This window comes from Arvicanthis niloticus, chromosome 3, assembly GCF_011762505.2.
Source record: "Arvicanthis niloticus isolate mArvNil1 chromosome 3, mArvNil1.pat.X, whole genome shotgun sequence".
Classification (NCBI taxonomy): Eukaryota; Metazoa; Chordata; class Mammalia; order Rodentia; family Muridae; genus Arvicanthis; species Arvicanthis niloticus.
The window spans coordinates 50,858,138-50,875,475 of record NC_047660.1 but is presented as its reverse complement, the minus strand read 5'-3'; the positions used below and the strand labels follow the sequence as shown (position 1 = coordinate 50,875,475).

Here is a 17,338-nt window from a genome sequence, read left to right as displayed (position 1 = left end):
ACATGAAACAGGGTAAGTAAGGAGGTAGAAGGAGGTAGAGAGGGTCTAGAAGGAGTTTGGGAAGTAGAATATAATCAAAATACACTCTATGAAACAAATTGTAATAAAATAATATTTATGAAAAGGGCAGAGAGGTGAGCACTAGAATTCGTCTGTTTTCTGACTGTGGAGTCGATGTGACCAGCTGTCTCATGCTTCCCCTGCCACCATGACATCATCCCATAAGAAATGTCACCCTTAAACTGTGGCCCCAAATAATCCTGTCATATAGTGAGTCACCTTTCTTTGGTACTTTTAATCACAGCAGCAGGAAAAGAACTAATACAAACAGATAGAAAGAGCTTGGCATAAAGGGACAGTTTTCTCAGGCCGGATATGTAGTGTTACCTACGGAAGACTGTGGCAGAATCCTCGCAGTCAGGAGGGGCCCATCCTTCCTTGCACTGACACTGAAGCTCATGGTCACACACCTAGTGGAAGATGGATGCTGTGAATGTCACCATGAGACTTGGTGTACCCTTCAAGGCCCCATTCTTCCATATGAAGTTGATTTTGACAAGAAAGAGACCCTTGCTCTGCTAATTTTCATCTGCCCACATGAAATATGAATGATGTACAAGGATGTCAGTAATGGGTGCTCAGAGGCAGTTTCCCATGCTGTATGCTCCAGAGTGTCAGAGAAGCGTAAGAACTGTGCTCACTAAGTGCTGAAGGTATTCTTTCCCTTCATCACAACAGTTCTAAAACTGTGTAAGGCTCAGCAAATGGGAGATGCCAGCTTTCTAAACTTACTGCGTGCCCCTTGCACTTCGAGGAGCAGTTGGCTGACTTGTATGTCTTCTCCATGTCCACACACTCTGCATTAATGCATACCTGAAATGACGTGGAAACATGAACTTGATAAAGCATTTCCAACAATTCCATCCTGGTCAACAATTGGATGGAATTGAAGTCTTAAATTTTTCATCAATTCTGTCCTCAAACATGGTGGGGGATATGCTTTTAGAGAAAATGGACATTCTTTCATCCAGTAGCTACTGAATTCCAGTGGGACCTCAACTAGTGGTGGGCTTTGTGCCGACTTTCCCTTCCTCTGTTGGAATTTTCCATGGCGTTACATGTTATTGTGAGCTATGTGGGTGTTGGAACCCAAATATTGGTTTTATGGAATAGCAGCATGTGCTCTTAACCACTGAGTCATCTCTCGGTGACCAAATTCAAACATTTTATTAGGAAAACACTAGCAGGTTTTGAAAGAGACAGATCAAACTCTATAATTTGTGCTATATAATAAATTATTTCAAAAGCCCTCCTTAAAATGGTTTTGCCTCTTTCCTGATAGGTACTTCATTGAGTCTAACAGTTCCTCACATATAGGGCTATTGACGATCATAGAACCAAGCATAACAGTAACTGACATCTAAAATTAAGTGCTGGAATCACATCACACATGGTGCTACAGTAACTATCATGAATGGGAAGTAAATGGCATTCTCCTTTGCGCTGTCATCAGAGGAGCTGTCATTCATTGTGCACCCACCAGTTTTGAAGTACTGCAATTGACAGTTTGTCTTTCTGAGCACGAATTGCCTCACTAAGGATAATTTATTTTAGTTCTATCCAATCACCTGTAAACTTCTGCTTTCATTTTTCTTTACAGCTAATAATCCATTTTGTATACATTCTTATCTTTCTTAGCCATTCATCTCTTGATGGACATCTAGGTTTGTTCCATTTCCTACCTATTGTACATAAAGTGGAGTTTATTATTGATATCTCTATAGTAGGATATACATTTCTTTCATGTTTATGTCTAGGAGTGGTATAGTTGGTTCAATTGCCTGAACAAGACCAATATAAAATCAAGCCAGCCACAATTTCTGCACAGAGGCAGGAGATGATCTCCAGGCCTTGTCCTTTATTAAAGAGCTATTGACAATTTATACCTGCTGGAGATGATGGCATTCATCTTCTTTGAGTGTGTGACACTGGTAGGTTTCATGCTCTTGTGTACGTTCCTACATCCTGCCAACTATGAGCATGAAGAGGAGGGTGGTGAGGGTCAGTAGGAATAATAATGAAGTAATGAGGAAAAAGTGTTGGAGAGGATGCTAGGAGAGTTGGAGAGAGAAAAATAGTGTATATCTGATCATATTTCCCTAATATACATCTTGGAGTATCAAGGAATAAAAAATAGGATGCCATACCCAAATATTTATGAAGTTTTATAATGTGATCCTAAGGACATGGTGGACCCTTATTAAATGTTATTGAAGGGATGGGTGCGAGCTTATGTAAATCAAATGCAATAAGATATTGTGAACATGGTGTTCTAAGGGAGACAGGAGGTGATCACGGGTATGGAGTGTGGCATTGCTCTCAATCTTTCCTTATATTTGAGCTTCCTTTGTATTATTGCATTTGAATAAAATGCTCTGTTAAAAACAAGTGGGAAATGTTCAACAGTAAAGATCCAAATGTACTGAAGTAAAGTTCAAAGATGGTTGTTAATTTGAATGGTTTGACATGCATGGAAGATGACTATAGACACTTGGCTTTATTAATAGGGTAGGTATCTATGTGCTTTCTGGCCCTTCTTTAGTCCAATAAGTGAGCTTAAACAAACAGGTCAATTTTGGTACTTCCTTGTCATTTGTCAGGGCAGCTGACTACTACACTACAAGTTGACCCTACAAGCAACTGGGTGATAAAACTCTGACAATGAAAACTCATGTCATGTTGGTGGCCATATTATGCTTCAGAGGAAAACATCCTCTTGTTATGAAAAGATGCATAGGCTGGAGAGATGGCTCAGCAGTTACAAGCACTGACTGCTCTTCCAGAGGTCCCAAGTTCAATTCTCAACCATCACATGGGGGTTCATAACCATCTGTAATAGAATCCAATGCCTTCTTCTGGTGTGTCTGTTGACAATGACATTGTACTCACATACACAAAGTAAATAATCTTGAAAAAAAACAATAAAGAAAAGATCCACAAGGAATGGCCTTGTGTTTCTTGCTTCTGCAGTGCTGGGTGGTGAGCATGGGGCATGAGTGGGTGCAACAGCAGCTGGAAATGGCAGGAGGCAAGGAGAGACAGCATTGGCCCTTGGTGGTAGCATTGCATCACCAAGTTTACCGTGAAGGCTCTTACATCTCTGAACTTACTACTGTGTGAGTTAACAGTTGTCCTAATGGTTTCCATCTCTTTAACTTTCTCTTTTGTTCCTCTACAGCCTTTATCAGCCTAGGAGCATGTGGATTATGATTACAGAATTTGTGATAACCAGCATTGAGCTAAAATCGAGATCCATATGTGGGATAATGAACTGTCAAAGCACAATTTTTACTTGCCTTGTTATTTCCACACTTGGTTCCATTGGCCACCATGTCTATTCCTTGACTGATGTCTTCAGGGTCAAATAATTTACATGTCAGGAAAGATATTGTAAGTCCTTTCCAGGGCAAATCACCTGATCCGCCTTCACAGAACAACTTCCCACACATGACATCTCTATAAACAACAACAACAAATTACAAACTTTATCCCAGGATCCAAATTTCAGTTTTACACAAATGCAAACCAACATTGGCTATTTAATAAATAATATCTCCCCTATAGCTTCTAGTTGTACCCATGCACTGTCCTTATTCTGCATTAATAGGAGACTCAGATATTAGCGAAATATGTTGTTTCTCAAGTATAGATCCTTTACAAATATTTTTTTTGCCAATTGGCTACGTTTGGGATCCCAATTGGGATGGAGCTAGAATATGCTCAAAGGGCAGATCCTTGACCTTACAAAGGTGTCTTGAAAGTTGTCTATTTTTTATTGGTTTACTTCCCTCAGATAAGGTCTGAAAGTTAAATTGCTCAATTTTCCACAAGAGAGCGGTCTGCACAAAGCCAGAGGTCTGTTGACATTTCAAAGCATTAAGTATGGCACTCAGAGTTCTCCCTCTGACCCTGCAGATTAAACTGATCAACATGCAGAGAAGCCATCAGCCGACCAGCACAAAATGTAAGAAAAGCCAAAGCCAGTGAAACCATAGTCAATTGCTGTATGTGAGTCTAGAAGGGAGAGAATGAGACTGTGCTGCTATTACTCATGGTTAGAGAAGATATGAGTGCTAAATCAGGAAGGCACAGCTATTCCACACTCTGCTGCGTGCTTGTCAAGAATCAGACAATGATTCATAGCAAAATTGTAAGGAGGTACTGGACGTAGAAAATGTGGAGATAAATGCCCACCACAGACAATGGCTACTTGGTGACTACGTGGGGACTGAAGAGAGACAAATGTCTGAGACAAATGTTACACTCATTATCTGCTGTTAACACAGTTATAAAAGGCTAATATGATACTCGAATGCTACAGAGGAGGGATGGACCGGCCCTACTACCTTCCTGCACACACCTCATGTATTGCTTGGCTGAACCCTGTGTAGTTCCTTTTCCATAACTGTTTCATTCACACCCTAATATATGTATATAAAATGAATGAATAAAGTAACATATTTAAGTTGAATTTTAAAGGTTGTCTTAAAGTTACAGAATAAAAAAATATGTTTTCAAAAATCTCAAGTTCATCTGGTGTGGCTTTTATCCTTTTTTTTTTTCAAGATGTCAATACTGAAATTAAAATGAGTTCTTTGGGTGAATTGTTCACTTTTCTTGCTATAATCTTTATCATGCAAATCTCATGATAAATTTAAATATAATTATATATGTCCTGTAGTGGTTGTTTTCTGTATAGATAAAAATATTTCTACCCAGAAACTCATAATGAAAAGCACTAGCTTGAAAAAAGTACCTAAAGTACGTCCATTCTTTTCAAATGTTTTTAGATGTATTTATTGTGTATGTATGACTGTTTTGTCTGCATGTATGTATGTGTACCACCTGCATGCCAGGTCCCTGAGGAAAGATGGAAGAGGGCTTCAGTTCCCCTGGAATTATAGGTGGTTAGAAACCTTCACGTGGGTGCTGGGAATTGAACCCAAGTCCTCTGTGGTATCAGCTAGTGCTATTAACCTCTGAACTATCTACCTAGCCTAGAAGTCACTTTCTTTTGAACTAGAATATGACAGCATACATGGGAGAAAATGTGCCATTGTCCTGGTGGGGATTATGGAGAAAAGATTTAAACAATACAACCACTTACTTCACTTTGCAGGGCATGTGTGTGCCATTCTCCACGTGACAGTATCCGTACTTTGTCCCACCTTCATTCTGCTTGTAACATGATATATTTGCAACCTTGGTTCCTGAGATCAGGCACAGATGAAAGTGGCATATTTGAAGAGATAATAGATAGAAAATATAATGATATGAAGTATTAATAAAACATAAAGTTAGAATTAAAAGTACAGATTGAATATTTCTTGCCCAAAATCATTGAGATTGGAAAGGTTTTGAGTTGCAAATCTTTTTATACTTTGAGGTATTTTCAAATAAACCTTGTGATAGCTACAGAATAGGGGCCAACCCCAAACATAAAGTTCATTTACAGTTTCATACATACTTTAAATACATAAACACATAACTGCTGGTCATTATGGCCTACACCACAACAGTGTAACTCATAGGTTTGATGAGACATCTCACTGAGAACCAGGCCTATTCAGTAGTATGTAGGTGATAAATATTAGCCATTCTTCCTGTTGTCTCAGATTATCAATAAGGAAATGAAGATTATCTTTGAGTCACACAGGAAGATACAGAAGTCAGTTATACCCATTTCTCCCCAAGTCAAGCCCTCAAACCCTGAATCTAAGCTGCCCCACTCAATGATGAATAACTCTTATACACTGGCAAACTTTGGCTAAACATTTGATGGGTAATTAACAAAAAAACAAGCTAATATTTATAAAGATTGTTTTTTATTCAAGAAAAATTATATAATATTGCAACATTTTTAATGAATTTCATTTTTTGATATTTAAGATGATAAAAGTACTTGTGACTATATTTTCTGAATTATTTGGATCTTAGGAACATATTAATTCCTTATTTTAACAAAACAGATATATACTGAAAGCAAATAATTTCATGTATAACCAAAGGAAGCATTATAATCAAAATTCCTAACTTCTGAGTGACTAATTCTAATAGTTTTTGAAAGTATCTGTCTTATGCCCACTGTCACCTTCATCACTATCTTCCCTCAACCAGTAACATCCCTGTGCTTTCCACAGACTTTAAACACCCTACAGTACAAGAGAAGAGGGGCTGATAATAGGTTAATGAACTTTCAATTGTTTGATCTATCTTTATTCTTTGATTTTTAAATTCCTCTTCAATTATTCATTGCCATGTAAAACAGTGTTGGAAGAAAAATTCTCACTGATAATTGTTTCTGAATTCAGTGGCTAAGGTAAAGAAGGGCAAAGCAGTGTCTTTGGCTGTGGTCTAGTTTTCCAAATCTCTGTCCCTGTCAACATTTCCATATTTTGCAAGCAATGTGGGATGTTAAGTGACCTTTCTGTCCCATCTTTCTTTTTATTATTAATTAATTATTTCATTTATTTACACCCCAAATTTATCCCCCCTTCTCATCTCTCCTTGCAGAATTCTGTTACATCTTTCTTAATGCCTGCCACAACTCTTTGCTGGGTCATAAATGTAGAAGGTTAAAGGTTAATTACTACTCCTTGTAGAGCTATTGAGTGAAGATGGTTTTAGTCTTTATTAATTGAGCAGTTTTATTTCTTTACTATTGTGAAATATCTGCTTATATCATAATCACATATTTTGGTACCATGAGCTTCAATTTGCAGGATTGTCTTGGAGGCTAAAACTGTGCTTTTTTAATTATGAAATCATGTTATAAACTTTTTCAGATTAATTTAAAATAAATATAATCATTTGTGAATCACAGTATTTGGAATTTGAAGACATCTGCTTTTCTCATATTCTATGGTGGCTACCTTTGAATGAACAATTTAATGGTCTTATCCATTCAATATCTAATAAGTACACTCCATATTAATTCAATGAATAATTTTGATATCAATTAAAGTCAAGCACTGAAAAAAAACTATGGATAAAACATACTACGTCCCTGGATAAGGAGGTTACAAGATTTGGAATAGAGTCAGACAGGAGAAATTAATACCATAACCATCCTTTCATAACCAATCTATTAATAAACATAACCATTCTGTGTGTTACTGCGTAATAAACAGGGCATGTTGAGCTTCACTTAGGCGTGTAGGATTTTCTTTCCTTGGATTGCTGTCATCTAAGAAAACTATGCTGGGATAATCTCTTGTGTACTGTGTAAAGGTTGTCTTTGTGTCCAGCACATCTGGGCACTTGTCTCAATGTTTTGCAAACATCTTCTCCATCACCTTCTTATTGTTTTAATAAAGAGACGAATGATGTATAGCAAAGCAGAAGATAGGCAAACTTCCAGGCAGAAACAGGAACTCTGGGAAAGAGTCAGAGGTGAGAGGTTAGCCAGAGAGCCGTGGAGGAAGAAACAGGTGCCGGGACTTAGTGAAAGGTAGCTAGCAAGCTGCATGGTACAATAGAGCTAGATGGTCGAGTTTACTTAGATGAGCTAGTTAAGAGTCTGCCAAGCTTCGATGCCCCAGTTTAGGGGAAGGCAAGAGTTGGTGGGTGAGTGGGTGGGTGAACACCCTCATAGAAGCAGGGGAGGATGAATGGGTTGGGATAGGAAAAGGGGATAACATTTGAAATGTAAATAAAGAAACTATTCAATAAAAATAATTTTTTTTTAAAAAGAGTCTGCCAAGCTAAAGCCAAGATTTCATAATTATTAAAAAGTCTCCATTTCATTACCTGGGTGGCTGGCAAGCTGAGACTGTCCTGTGGTAAAGCTGGGCAAGGAATACATGAGTTAACCAACAGAACCAGTTTTGTTATTGACTTTAGTTTAGAATACCAGCTCCCATAAGTGTGAACAGGATCACTGTCTCTAGACTCCAGCACATCTGGGTACCTCTGGATTGCTCAAAGGCGTTGTTTTTTGGAATGTGTCTTAGTCTATACTTGTTGGGTATAAAAGAGCTTATCCAGGATCAATTAGAAGGTCTGGAGGTGTCTTGCTTTCTAGGTATTTTGTAGATAACGGATTTTCTTTTTTACTTCTCTCCTCAGTTTTTATTGAATATATTTTTCAGGCATTATGAGAGGTTTCACTCATGCAATGATGCTTTTGAAATATTATTAGGAATATGTAGCTTCATTTATTTTTGAATAAATATTCTCTGTGCCATTTAACTAGAAGTTTGGAAGCATGAAGCAAGAGACCACAGAAATTCAATCCATTGCAGTGTACACACACCATCCAGAAAGTACGAATAATAGTTTTCTTTTTAAATACTGTTCTTTTTTTTTATTTTGCAGAATTCTGTAACCTTGGACCAATGGCTCTTTATTTCCTACCTATACCTTGATAAGCAGTTTGCTACTATTTCCTTCCAGGAGTTCAATACCTTTATAGATTTCACACAGAAGTGAGCACACTTGTACACTCTAAAGTTGACTTTTTGATTGAGCTTTTGAATACAGTTTGGATTTAGCTTAATATTTTCAGCTGCCTGTGTTATGATTTCCTTAGTGAGGCCACTAAACTTTCAGTGAACAGAAACAACCATGGAAATCTCACTAGCTTCTTCACTGCTATTCTGCATTCTACAGGGTCTTTATTAATTTGTCTCCCATCTGGGTTTATGGCCCATCCACCAACACTACTGTCACTCCTGTGTGCACAGAAAAACTTGAATTTGAGATAAAAATGACTTTTGAAAAGTATGTCTCAAACAATGAGTGCATCACAGATGTTAAGATAAAAAGTTATCAACCTGAAAGTAAACTTTTGTCTTTATCTGCTATGTTTAAATTTTTTAGCCTTAAAAATTCCCTCATCCAAGTTGATTTCTCCAGTCCCTGTGTCTGAAGTGTATGGAATCCTCAGCAATAGGTCTTACTTTCAAGTTCTGGGAGGCAACCAAAGGTAGTGGCAATAGTCTGTAATACTGAAGGGATCCCATAGGATATCCTCTGAGCTACAACTCCAAGAGAATTTTCTGCTACTGGTCACTAGGGTATTTCATAAATACTCTATGGATTCTGGGCACATTCTTAAGTGATATTATACAACATGTGTCCCTGTGACCTAGAACCCTTCCCTCAGAAGCATCAGAAGGGACTTTGCAAGCTGCCAAGGGAGCTGGCTGTTGTTCCTTCGACCACGATAATGACCAACTCAACATGATTTCTCCAATGGTGCACTAATGGCACTTATATCTTGAAGATAACCAGCAATATCTAATTAGACTTAATAGCTTGTTCAATACAAGGGAATTCATGCCTGGTGCTACCAATAGTTTGTAACTGGAAAGGTCATAGATGCTAGAGAAGAAATTACTATTATCATTTCTTCTAAATCAATCCAGTATCTAACTCTATTCTAAACACTTATCCTTATACCCATTAACAACCATAGCTTGAGTCTCCTTACCAATGAAGCTTTCAAAAATATTTTTTTGCACAGTATCTAACTCTATTCTAAACACTTATCCTTATACCCATTAACAACCATAGCTTGAGTCTCCTTATCAATGAAGCTTTCAAAAATATTTTTTTGCAGCAGACAGAGGCTACTACAGAGATCCAAGTTATATTGTCAAAGTGTAGAGAATGCATGACTGTACTGGCTGGTTTTATGTGACAAGTTGACACAAACTGGAGTTATCACAGAGAAAGGAACCTCCCTTGAGGAAATGCCTCCATAAGATCCAGCTGTAGGGCATTTTCTCAATTAGTGATCAAGGAGGGAGGGTCTAGCCTGTAGTGAATGGTACCATCCCTGGGCTTACCAGGTCTTATAGACCTGGGTTCTATAAGAAAGCAAGCTGAGCAAGCCAGGGAAAGCAAGCCAGTAAGCAGTACCTCTCCATGGCCTCTGCATCAGCTTTTGCCTCCAAGTTCCTGCCCTGTATGAGTTCTTGTCCTGACTGTCTTTGGTGATGAACAGCAATGTGGAAGTGTAAGCTGAATAAACCATTTCCTCTCCAACTTACTTCTTGGTAATGATGTTTTGTGCAGGAATAGAAACCCTGACTAAGACAATGACCATGGGGTCCCTATCCTTAACACATCTACAACACAGTTCCTACACCTCAGCTCCAGGAACATTATGAAAAAAGAGGGCAGAAAAATATAAGAGCCAGAGGACTGAGATGTCTGCTGCAAGACAGTGTCTTCTAGCTATGACCCCATGAAATCTCAACAACCTCATGGCCTATATAAGACCTGCATTATGATCACATCATTCAACACACAGTGGAAATAGGAGAATCCACAAGACCCCACCCATAGATGAAAAAGTTATAGGAGCCAATGGCTGTGGAGGGAGGGAGAATCAGTTTTCATCACTTTATGAGCACCCAGATAAGTTATGCAATACCAAGTGGTTAACCCTAAACATGTGTATATATGAGCAACACTAAATGGACTCAATAGGTTGTGTGAGTGAGTGAGTGAGTGTGTGTGTGTGTGTGTGTGTGTGTGTAGGGGAGTTTAGGAATAATAGGAGTTGAGAGTGAGAGTGGAGTTAGATAAAAGAAGAGGTAAACTTGATGTAAATACAGTGTACTCATGTATAAAAACTCTAATTAAATATGTTAGAGGAACTTATTTATAATTTTGAGAAGTGACACAGTTTCTAGGAGGAATGGGATAGCTTGGTTCTTTGGCCAAAGTCAAACTCTGTTACTGGGCTGATGTAGACATAGAGGGGATTTTGTCCCTGTGATACTCATCCTCATTAACCTGATGAGTGTTGGGATCACCATGGAAACTCACTTCTAGGTTTATGTATGAGGATGTTTCCAGACATTTGACTAAGGAGGAAAAACCCACCTTGAGTCTGGGTGACATCATCTATGAGCTGTATTCCCAGACTGAATAAAAAAAAGAAAAGCTGAACTGATCCTGGATTTCATCTTCTTCTGCTTCCTGATTGGGGATATAATATAGCCAACTGCCTCCTTGACTTCCCCTTCCTGAAGGACTTCCTCTGGAACCAGGAGCCAAAATTAACCCTCATCTTAAGTTCCTTTGTTTGGGCATTTTGTCACAGTAAAAGAAGTAACAAATCCAGATCCTTACCTGGGCCCCACATATTTGTGCACTGCTGCTGCAGGGTGGGACAGCTGCCCTCCAAGCAGTAGCCATGCCCATTTTGGCAAGGGAAGCCATTGACTCTGAATCTGTCAACTGGGCAGTGGCTGGATTTACCATCACACATTTCAGGCAGATCACACTCATCTTTTGCTGCTCTGCACACAACCCCAGGCTTTTTAAGCTGCAAGGAAGCAGAAATAGAGAGTATGTGTCACCCTTCCTTTTGCCCTGACTCCTTAGATTAACACAAACAAACCATTTAGTCTTCTGGGCTATGGCATAATTTTACTGTGATTCACTTTTGCACTACATCTAGGTCATGTCACTTGTGTTGATGTTGGGCCAATACTCTGAGTCTTCAAACAATTAATTTTTGAATTTGCAATATGAACACTAAAGCAACATAGGAATATAAGAGGCACACTGGGCAATGTCTCAGATGGCATGCAGGGAGTTGTATCTCTCCCTTTGTTGAGTGCTTCTTTGTCATGATTTACAAGATTTAAGTCTGTAACTTCAGGATTCGCTAGTGAAGTGAAAGGGAGACAGATCTGCAAACATCAGATCCGCATACCTCAAGACTTTCCCAGGCGTCGAGTTTCCTCTGTTCTTTTCATCACAGAGTAGGGCATTTCTTGTCAGCTCTTGTTATGGAATGTTATATTGTGAAAAAAAGAAATAGCCAAGTACTGTCTTGCTATATGAATTCTGTTGCAACAGTACCATAAATTTTGCCCTTATTTCCTTAGAAAAACCTCGACTAAAACAAACTCCTCTTCCACTTCAGCAAATCAAAGGAGGCCCATCCTTTGCTAGCTGTGTGAGTAGGCGCAGACCGCATGCACCAAACAACTTCCACTGTTTTAATATCAGTTACAGGATCAGACCAAAACTGTAGCCAGAGTTTACCAACCCTCCAAACGTAATTCCCACGGGTCCAGCCAGCTTGGTTCTCTTAAAACAAACCACACAGAGTCCCTCGAACCCTCTCTTATCATTTAGACATTCTGTCTTTGGGTGTCTAAATCTAAATTCTGTTTTCCAGTAAGCAAAAATGTTTCATGTAAAGTGCCCTCTGATCTCTCCAGTGTAGATCTCTGTTTCTTTTTCCTCCATGTAGTGAGGACAAGTGCTTGGATTTAGATTTAAATAATGTGCTTGTGAATTTGGGCCATGTTTGAAGACAGGAAAAGCTCCAGTCAATTTAAAATACTTTTCTAACAGATCCACCAATACAAGCAGGTGCAATATGATGTGGTCTAGGGATGCCCTGTGGTATGAGAAGCAGCAGAAAGAGAAACTCCCAATGGCTTGCCTTGAGCCATGTTTGTTCATGTTGGTTTATCTGTTAAATACTGACCACATTTTTTATTTCACAAAGATTATACTGTATGAATTTAAGGTGAACAATGTGGCATTTTGGTGTGTGTGTGTGTGCATATCTCTATAGTGAAACAATTATTATGGTCAGCAAATTAATATTAATCTCATATATTTACCTTTGTGCACGTATGTATATGCTTATAGAGAGAACATCTGAAATCCACTCTTAGCAGACTTCCACTACAGTGTCCACTATTTTCACAACATGTGCCTGCTGCACACTAAACCTCCAGCTCCACTAATCCCATGTAACTGCCTGTTGATATCCCTTAGCCAACAGCCCCTCATTTTCCCACCACTGATAACTGTGGCTTTACTCTGTATCTGCACAGTCAACTCTTTTGTTAAATGAAGTCTGATGTATTCCACGCTGGCCTTGAATCCTTTACATAGCCAGTGAAGATTCTGAACTTCCGATCCCCTTCTCTCCACCTCCTGAATGCTGAGATTAAAGGCATGAGCCACCATTGCTGGTTTATACTAGACAAGCACTCTGCCAGCTGAATCACATACCCAGCCCAAAGTCAATGTTTTTAGAGTCTTTATTTACAAGAGATTATGCAGCATTTGTCTCAATGACTCTCTTTTCATTCAGTTGGTATAATGCTCTCATGGTTTATCCTGGCTGTCACTAATAGGAGACTGCCTTAGCCCTGGTTCTGTATTTTGATGCGAATTCTGCTTTCCTGGGAGGTTGCTGCAGACAAGGAGTGAATCAGTATACAGGTGACTTCTTGGGAACCTTCTGCCCACCTTAATTTGTAAAGTAAAGGCTAGAGTTGGTGATTGGGCAGTAGAAGGGGAGGTGGAGTGGAAAAGTTTGGGGGAGAGAGAGGATAAAGAAGAAGAGAGGGGGTGACAGAGAGGCAAGATGGCTGCGGATGTCACCCTCCTGTCTCTAGCAGTCTCAAGTAGCTATTTATATCAAGGTTAGGTAATTGGGATAACAACTCTAATTGTGTGGGCATCTTGTGGATTGAATATTTGCTGATATATAAGTCTATTTGGTTAATCTTTAAGCATTAAGAGTCTTTTTTCTACCAGGTACTGGGAATTGTTATATCTACCACATGGATATGGCAGAGTTGGTCCAAGAGCCACGCCTAGAGTCATAGAGGCCATGGAGCTGATCGGTGGAGTCAACAGCCATGCCAGTGTCTCGTGGGTCCCAGGCTGGTGCCACTGGCCAGCCAGTATCACCTTTAGTTCGGGAACTCAGAGTGGGAACATGGTGGCCAGGCCAGGAGCTAGCCAGACGAATCATTTTTTTCTAATATCTCCTGCAACAGGAGACATCCTATTTTTCACAATTTTTGCCCTAAGACTTACCATTCACTCAAAAGAAAATGAAATAATATCTTATTTGTATTTTTGGATATCTGGCTGAATTTGTAATTAGTTAGTGATTGAGTCTTTATTTTCAAAGAAGGAAAACACTGCCCTGCCTGTTTGACTTAACATAATCACTGGACCATTAACATAGACAAATAATCATAATTATAAAAAAATGAAACATCTGAATCTTACTTGGCATTTCTCACAGCATTCTCCCAGGGCACACTGGAAACCTGCTTTAATTTTACAGGTTTTTGCATCACAGCATTTGTTGGTACATTCCTAGGAAATATCAACCACAGATGATATTTCACAGATGAAACCGGGTATTATTTTAGTACAATTCATAATATAGATTATTTGTCAGGTATACCCATTACTTTGTATCATTTAAAATTCTCCTCAGCACAATAAGGATAAACCAAGACATTATTAGAAAGAGTCTGAGCAGCTGGTGGGTTAATTTTTTTCTAACTTGTTCTTACATATATTTTAACAGACATATTCTTTTTATCCTTTTAAGCAAACATATTCCCCTCAAGTCCTTCATATAAATATTAATGGGTTCTTTTTTCTTGATGAAATATGAGAAAACAAAAGGAAAAAGACATTTTCCAGAAAAATCCAACTTAATTAATCTCATCGGTTATGCGTCTATCTCATCTTCAATTCAACTCCATCCTCAACATAGATACTGAATATTATTAAATTAGTCTTTCACATGCATACTTTGTCCATTAATTCAATTCTAGTACATATCCCAGAATAACCACTAATGTGATCCAACACATTTGTCAGGGACATCACATTGCAATGCCAAATAGTTGAACTCCCATGAAAGCAATATAATTTATTTTGATTTTGGTGTTTTTGAGAGATCCAAACTCCAAACCCTTTCTGCAGTGGTTCTAGAGAACCTAGAACCTCAGGCAATTTCCATTGCATCTGTCAAGATTCCTATTGAAAAGTGAGACTTCAACTGTTTCAATATTTTTAGAATTAAAACTACTTCCTTTAATTTAAGTATAAACACCACCAGGGGAAGATCATCCTTGAAATTGGAATAAACAAATCTTTAATCTTATTCTGAAGTCACCGTAAAGCTAATCCTCAGAAGAAATCATGCATCACTCCTGTTAAATGCAATAATGGGATTAGGGCAGAACCCTACTCAGAATTTTGGCTGGCCTGTGAAGAGGATGAGATCTGGACAAGGGTTGTGACACTGACAACTTCTGAGTCTTGACAGATGTGAGAAATGTGATGTAGCAATCCATCCTGCAAGTGAGTGTGGGAGTCATTAAGTAAGACCCGGGTCTAGATGTTGACTCTTGCTCAAGTCAGGTCTGTGAGCCTGGGAAAGCAAATAATTTACTCTCTAAATAATGCCATATTGCTATGCCGAAAGTGCTGCTCAATAGCCAACAGTCACTTGAGCTACCTGAAGAATCTCAACCAGAATGCTAGGGATGAAGACACAAAATGCATATTGGTGAGGGGTGTTGCAAAGTAAGGTTGAAAAGAGATCTAGTGAGGAGGATAAAGAAATGTTAAGCTCTGCACAACCCATTATATTAGCCTGAAAAATACTTACCTATCCAAAAGCCCCAAGAAGTTCATTTTTAGAGTGGCCTACATAATATGTGTGGGGATATATATATATATATATATATATATATATATATATATATTTCTTAGCAATTGCTAAATGAACTAGATTATTTTAAAGGGCTAGAAGTACCTTGGGTGTGCCACAGTCACAGTCCTCGTTCATTTCCAGTAACTGATTCCCACAGACTGGGGTGGATATGATATCTGATGGCAATGGGCTATTAAAGAGGCAATGGGATAATTTTTCTTCAAGAAACTGTCCGTAATTGACACGACTGCAGGAGCTGAAGTCTGTGGGCATGTGGTACCTATGTAGATGGAGAAGAAGAAAAACCAGTGCAATCATGCTTTCTATATGTGCAGTGATGGCTGACACCAGCTACAGGGATAATTACAAATTACGTCAAAGGTCAAATCCAACACACCATGTGCTAAGGTGTGAGAACATCTACATTTCTATCCTCACCCTCCTGTGTGAACATAAACATCTCAACTTAGTGGGAAAACTGTCCTCAAAGTGTACATGTTGATCTTCCAACAAAAACAAAAGTGCGTCTTAGCCTGTCTATGCCATCCTTTCATCCCTAGATCATTTTGGAATAATGGAATCATGTTTATGAAAAGATCTAAGAACTCATATGCCCTTAGATAAGTTGTCATTTTTTCATCTTATTAATGAAGATGAGGGTTAATCATGTAGCAATATCTGGGAGAGATGACAACTGGAGGAAAGCCAGATCCTTTGCATGGAAGGAGCATGAAAAAATAATCTAATAAAGTGCGCATAAAGGGAAGAACAAAAACGAGGAAGTGTGTATGTGTGTGTTTCTGTGTGTGCAGAAAGAGAAATTCATTCAAGATAAGACTGCCTGAAATTTTTTTCAGTAAGACAGAGATATAAATATCTTTTCCATTTTCTTTCCTGTGAGAAGTTTCTTTTTCTTTTTTCCCTTTTATTGAAAATAGATTTTCCCTCACATAATATATTCTGATCATGGTTTTCCCTCCTTTTATTTCTCCAAATTCTTCCCCTCCCATCCAGAAAAGAATGGGCTTATAAGAAATAATTCTAAAATATAACAAAATAAAATATAATAGTATAAAACAAAAAACTATCACATCAAACTTGGACAAGACAAATCAACAGGAAGAAAAGAGTCCAAGAGAAGGAATCTGAGACCCACTTGTTTGAACATGAAGGAATCCTATAAAAACCCTACACTGGAAGCCATAATATATATACAGACAACTTGGTACAGACACATGCATGCCCTGAGCATGCTGCCTCAGTCTCTGTGAGTTCATAGGAGCTTTGCTCATATTGGTTTAGAGGCCTTGTTTTCTTGATATCCTCTAGCCCCTCTGGCTCTAATACTCTTTGCACCTCATCCTCTACTGATTTCTTGAACTTTGAGAGGAGGAGCATAATCTCATTTAGGACTGGTTGTTCCAAATTTCTCACTCTATGTCTGGCCTTAGGTCTCTTTATATGTTCCCCTCTGGTGGTGCAAAAGGAAGGCTCTCTGATACTGGCTGATCATGTTTCTCTTTCTGGATCCCAGTTACCTCATTCAGAATGATTTTTTTTTTCTAGTTCCAACCATTTGCTTGCACATTTCATGTTATCAGTTTTTTCCTTGTTTATTCTTTTTTGTTTCTTTGTTTGATTGTTAACAGCTTCATTGTGTAAATATACCATATTTTCTTTATTTATTCTTCTGATGAGAGACATTAGATTTTTCTTCAAAAATTCTTTCCTTATAATCATCCACTTTGAGTTTATGGAAAATTTGACAAAAATATAAGAATATTTTGGCACCATACACTATGTAGGTAACACAAGTAAAAA

The 17,338-nt window shown here is 38.4% G+C and overlaps 1 protein-coding gene across 4 annotated transcripts in view; it reads right to left on the bottom strand.

Annotated features, from left to right (window-relative positions):
• The window catches only part of Adam28 (ADAM metallopeptidase domain 28), a 53,357-nt gene that overhangs the window by 14,490 nt on the left and 21,529 nt on the right, over window positions 1–17,338 (bottom strand). For 3 of the 4 annotated variants that reach the window (XM_076930796.1, XM_076930797.1, XM_034499267.2), the window contains exons 12-18: window positions 15,620–15,797; window positions 14,071–14,160; window positions 11,146–11,341; window positions 5,168–5,270; window positions 3,357–3,516; window positions 793–873; window positions 392–470 (exon numbers count right to left, since the gene is read on the bottom strand). In XM_076930796.1, coding sequence (XP_076786911.1) covers window positions 392–470; window positions 793–873; window positions 3,357–3,516; window positions 5,168–5,270; window positions 11,146–11,341; window positions 14,071–14,160; window positions 15,620–15,797 — 887 coding nt within the window. Of the gene's footprint in view, window positions 1–387; window positions 471–792; window positions 874–3,356; window positions 3,517–5,167; window positions 5,271–11,145; window positions 11,342–14,070; window positions 14,161–15,619; window positions 15,798–17,338 lie in introns of all 4 variants that reach the window. The other variant, XR_013109292.1, reaches the window with a different exon arrangement.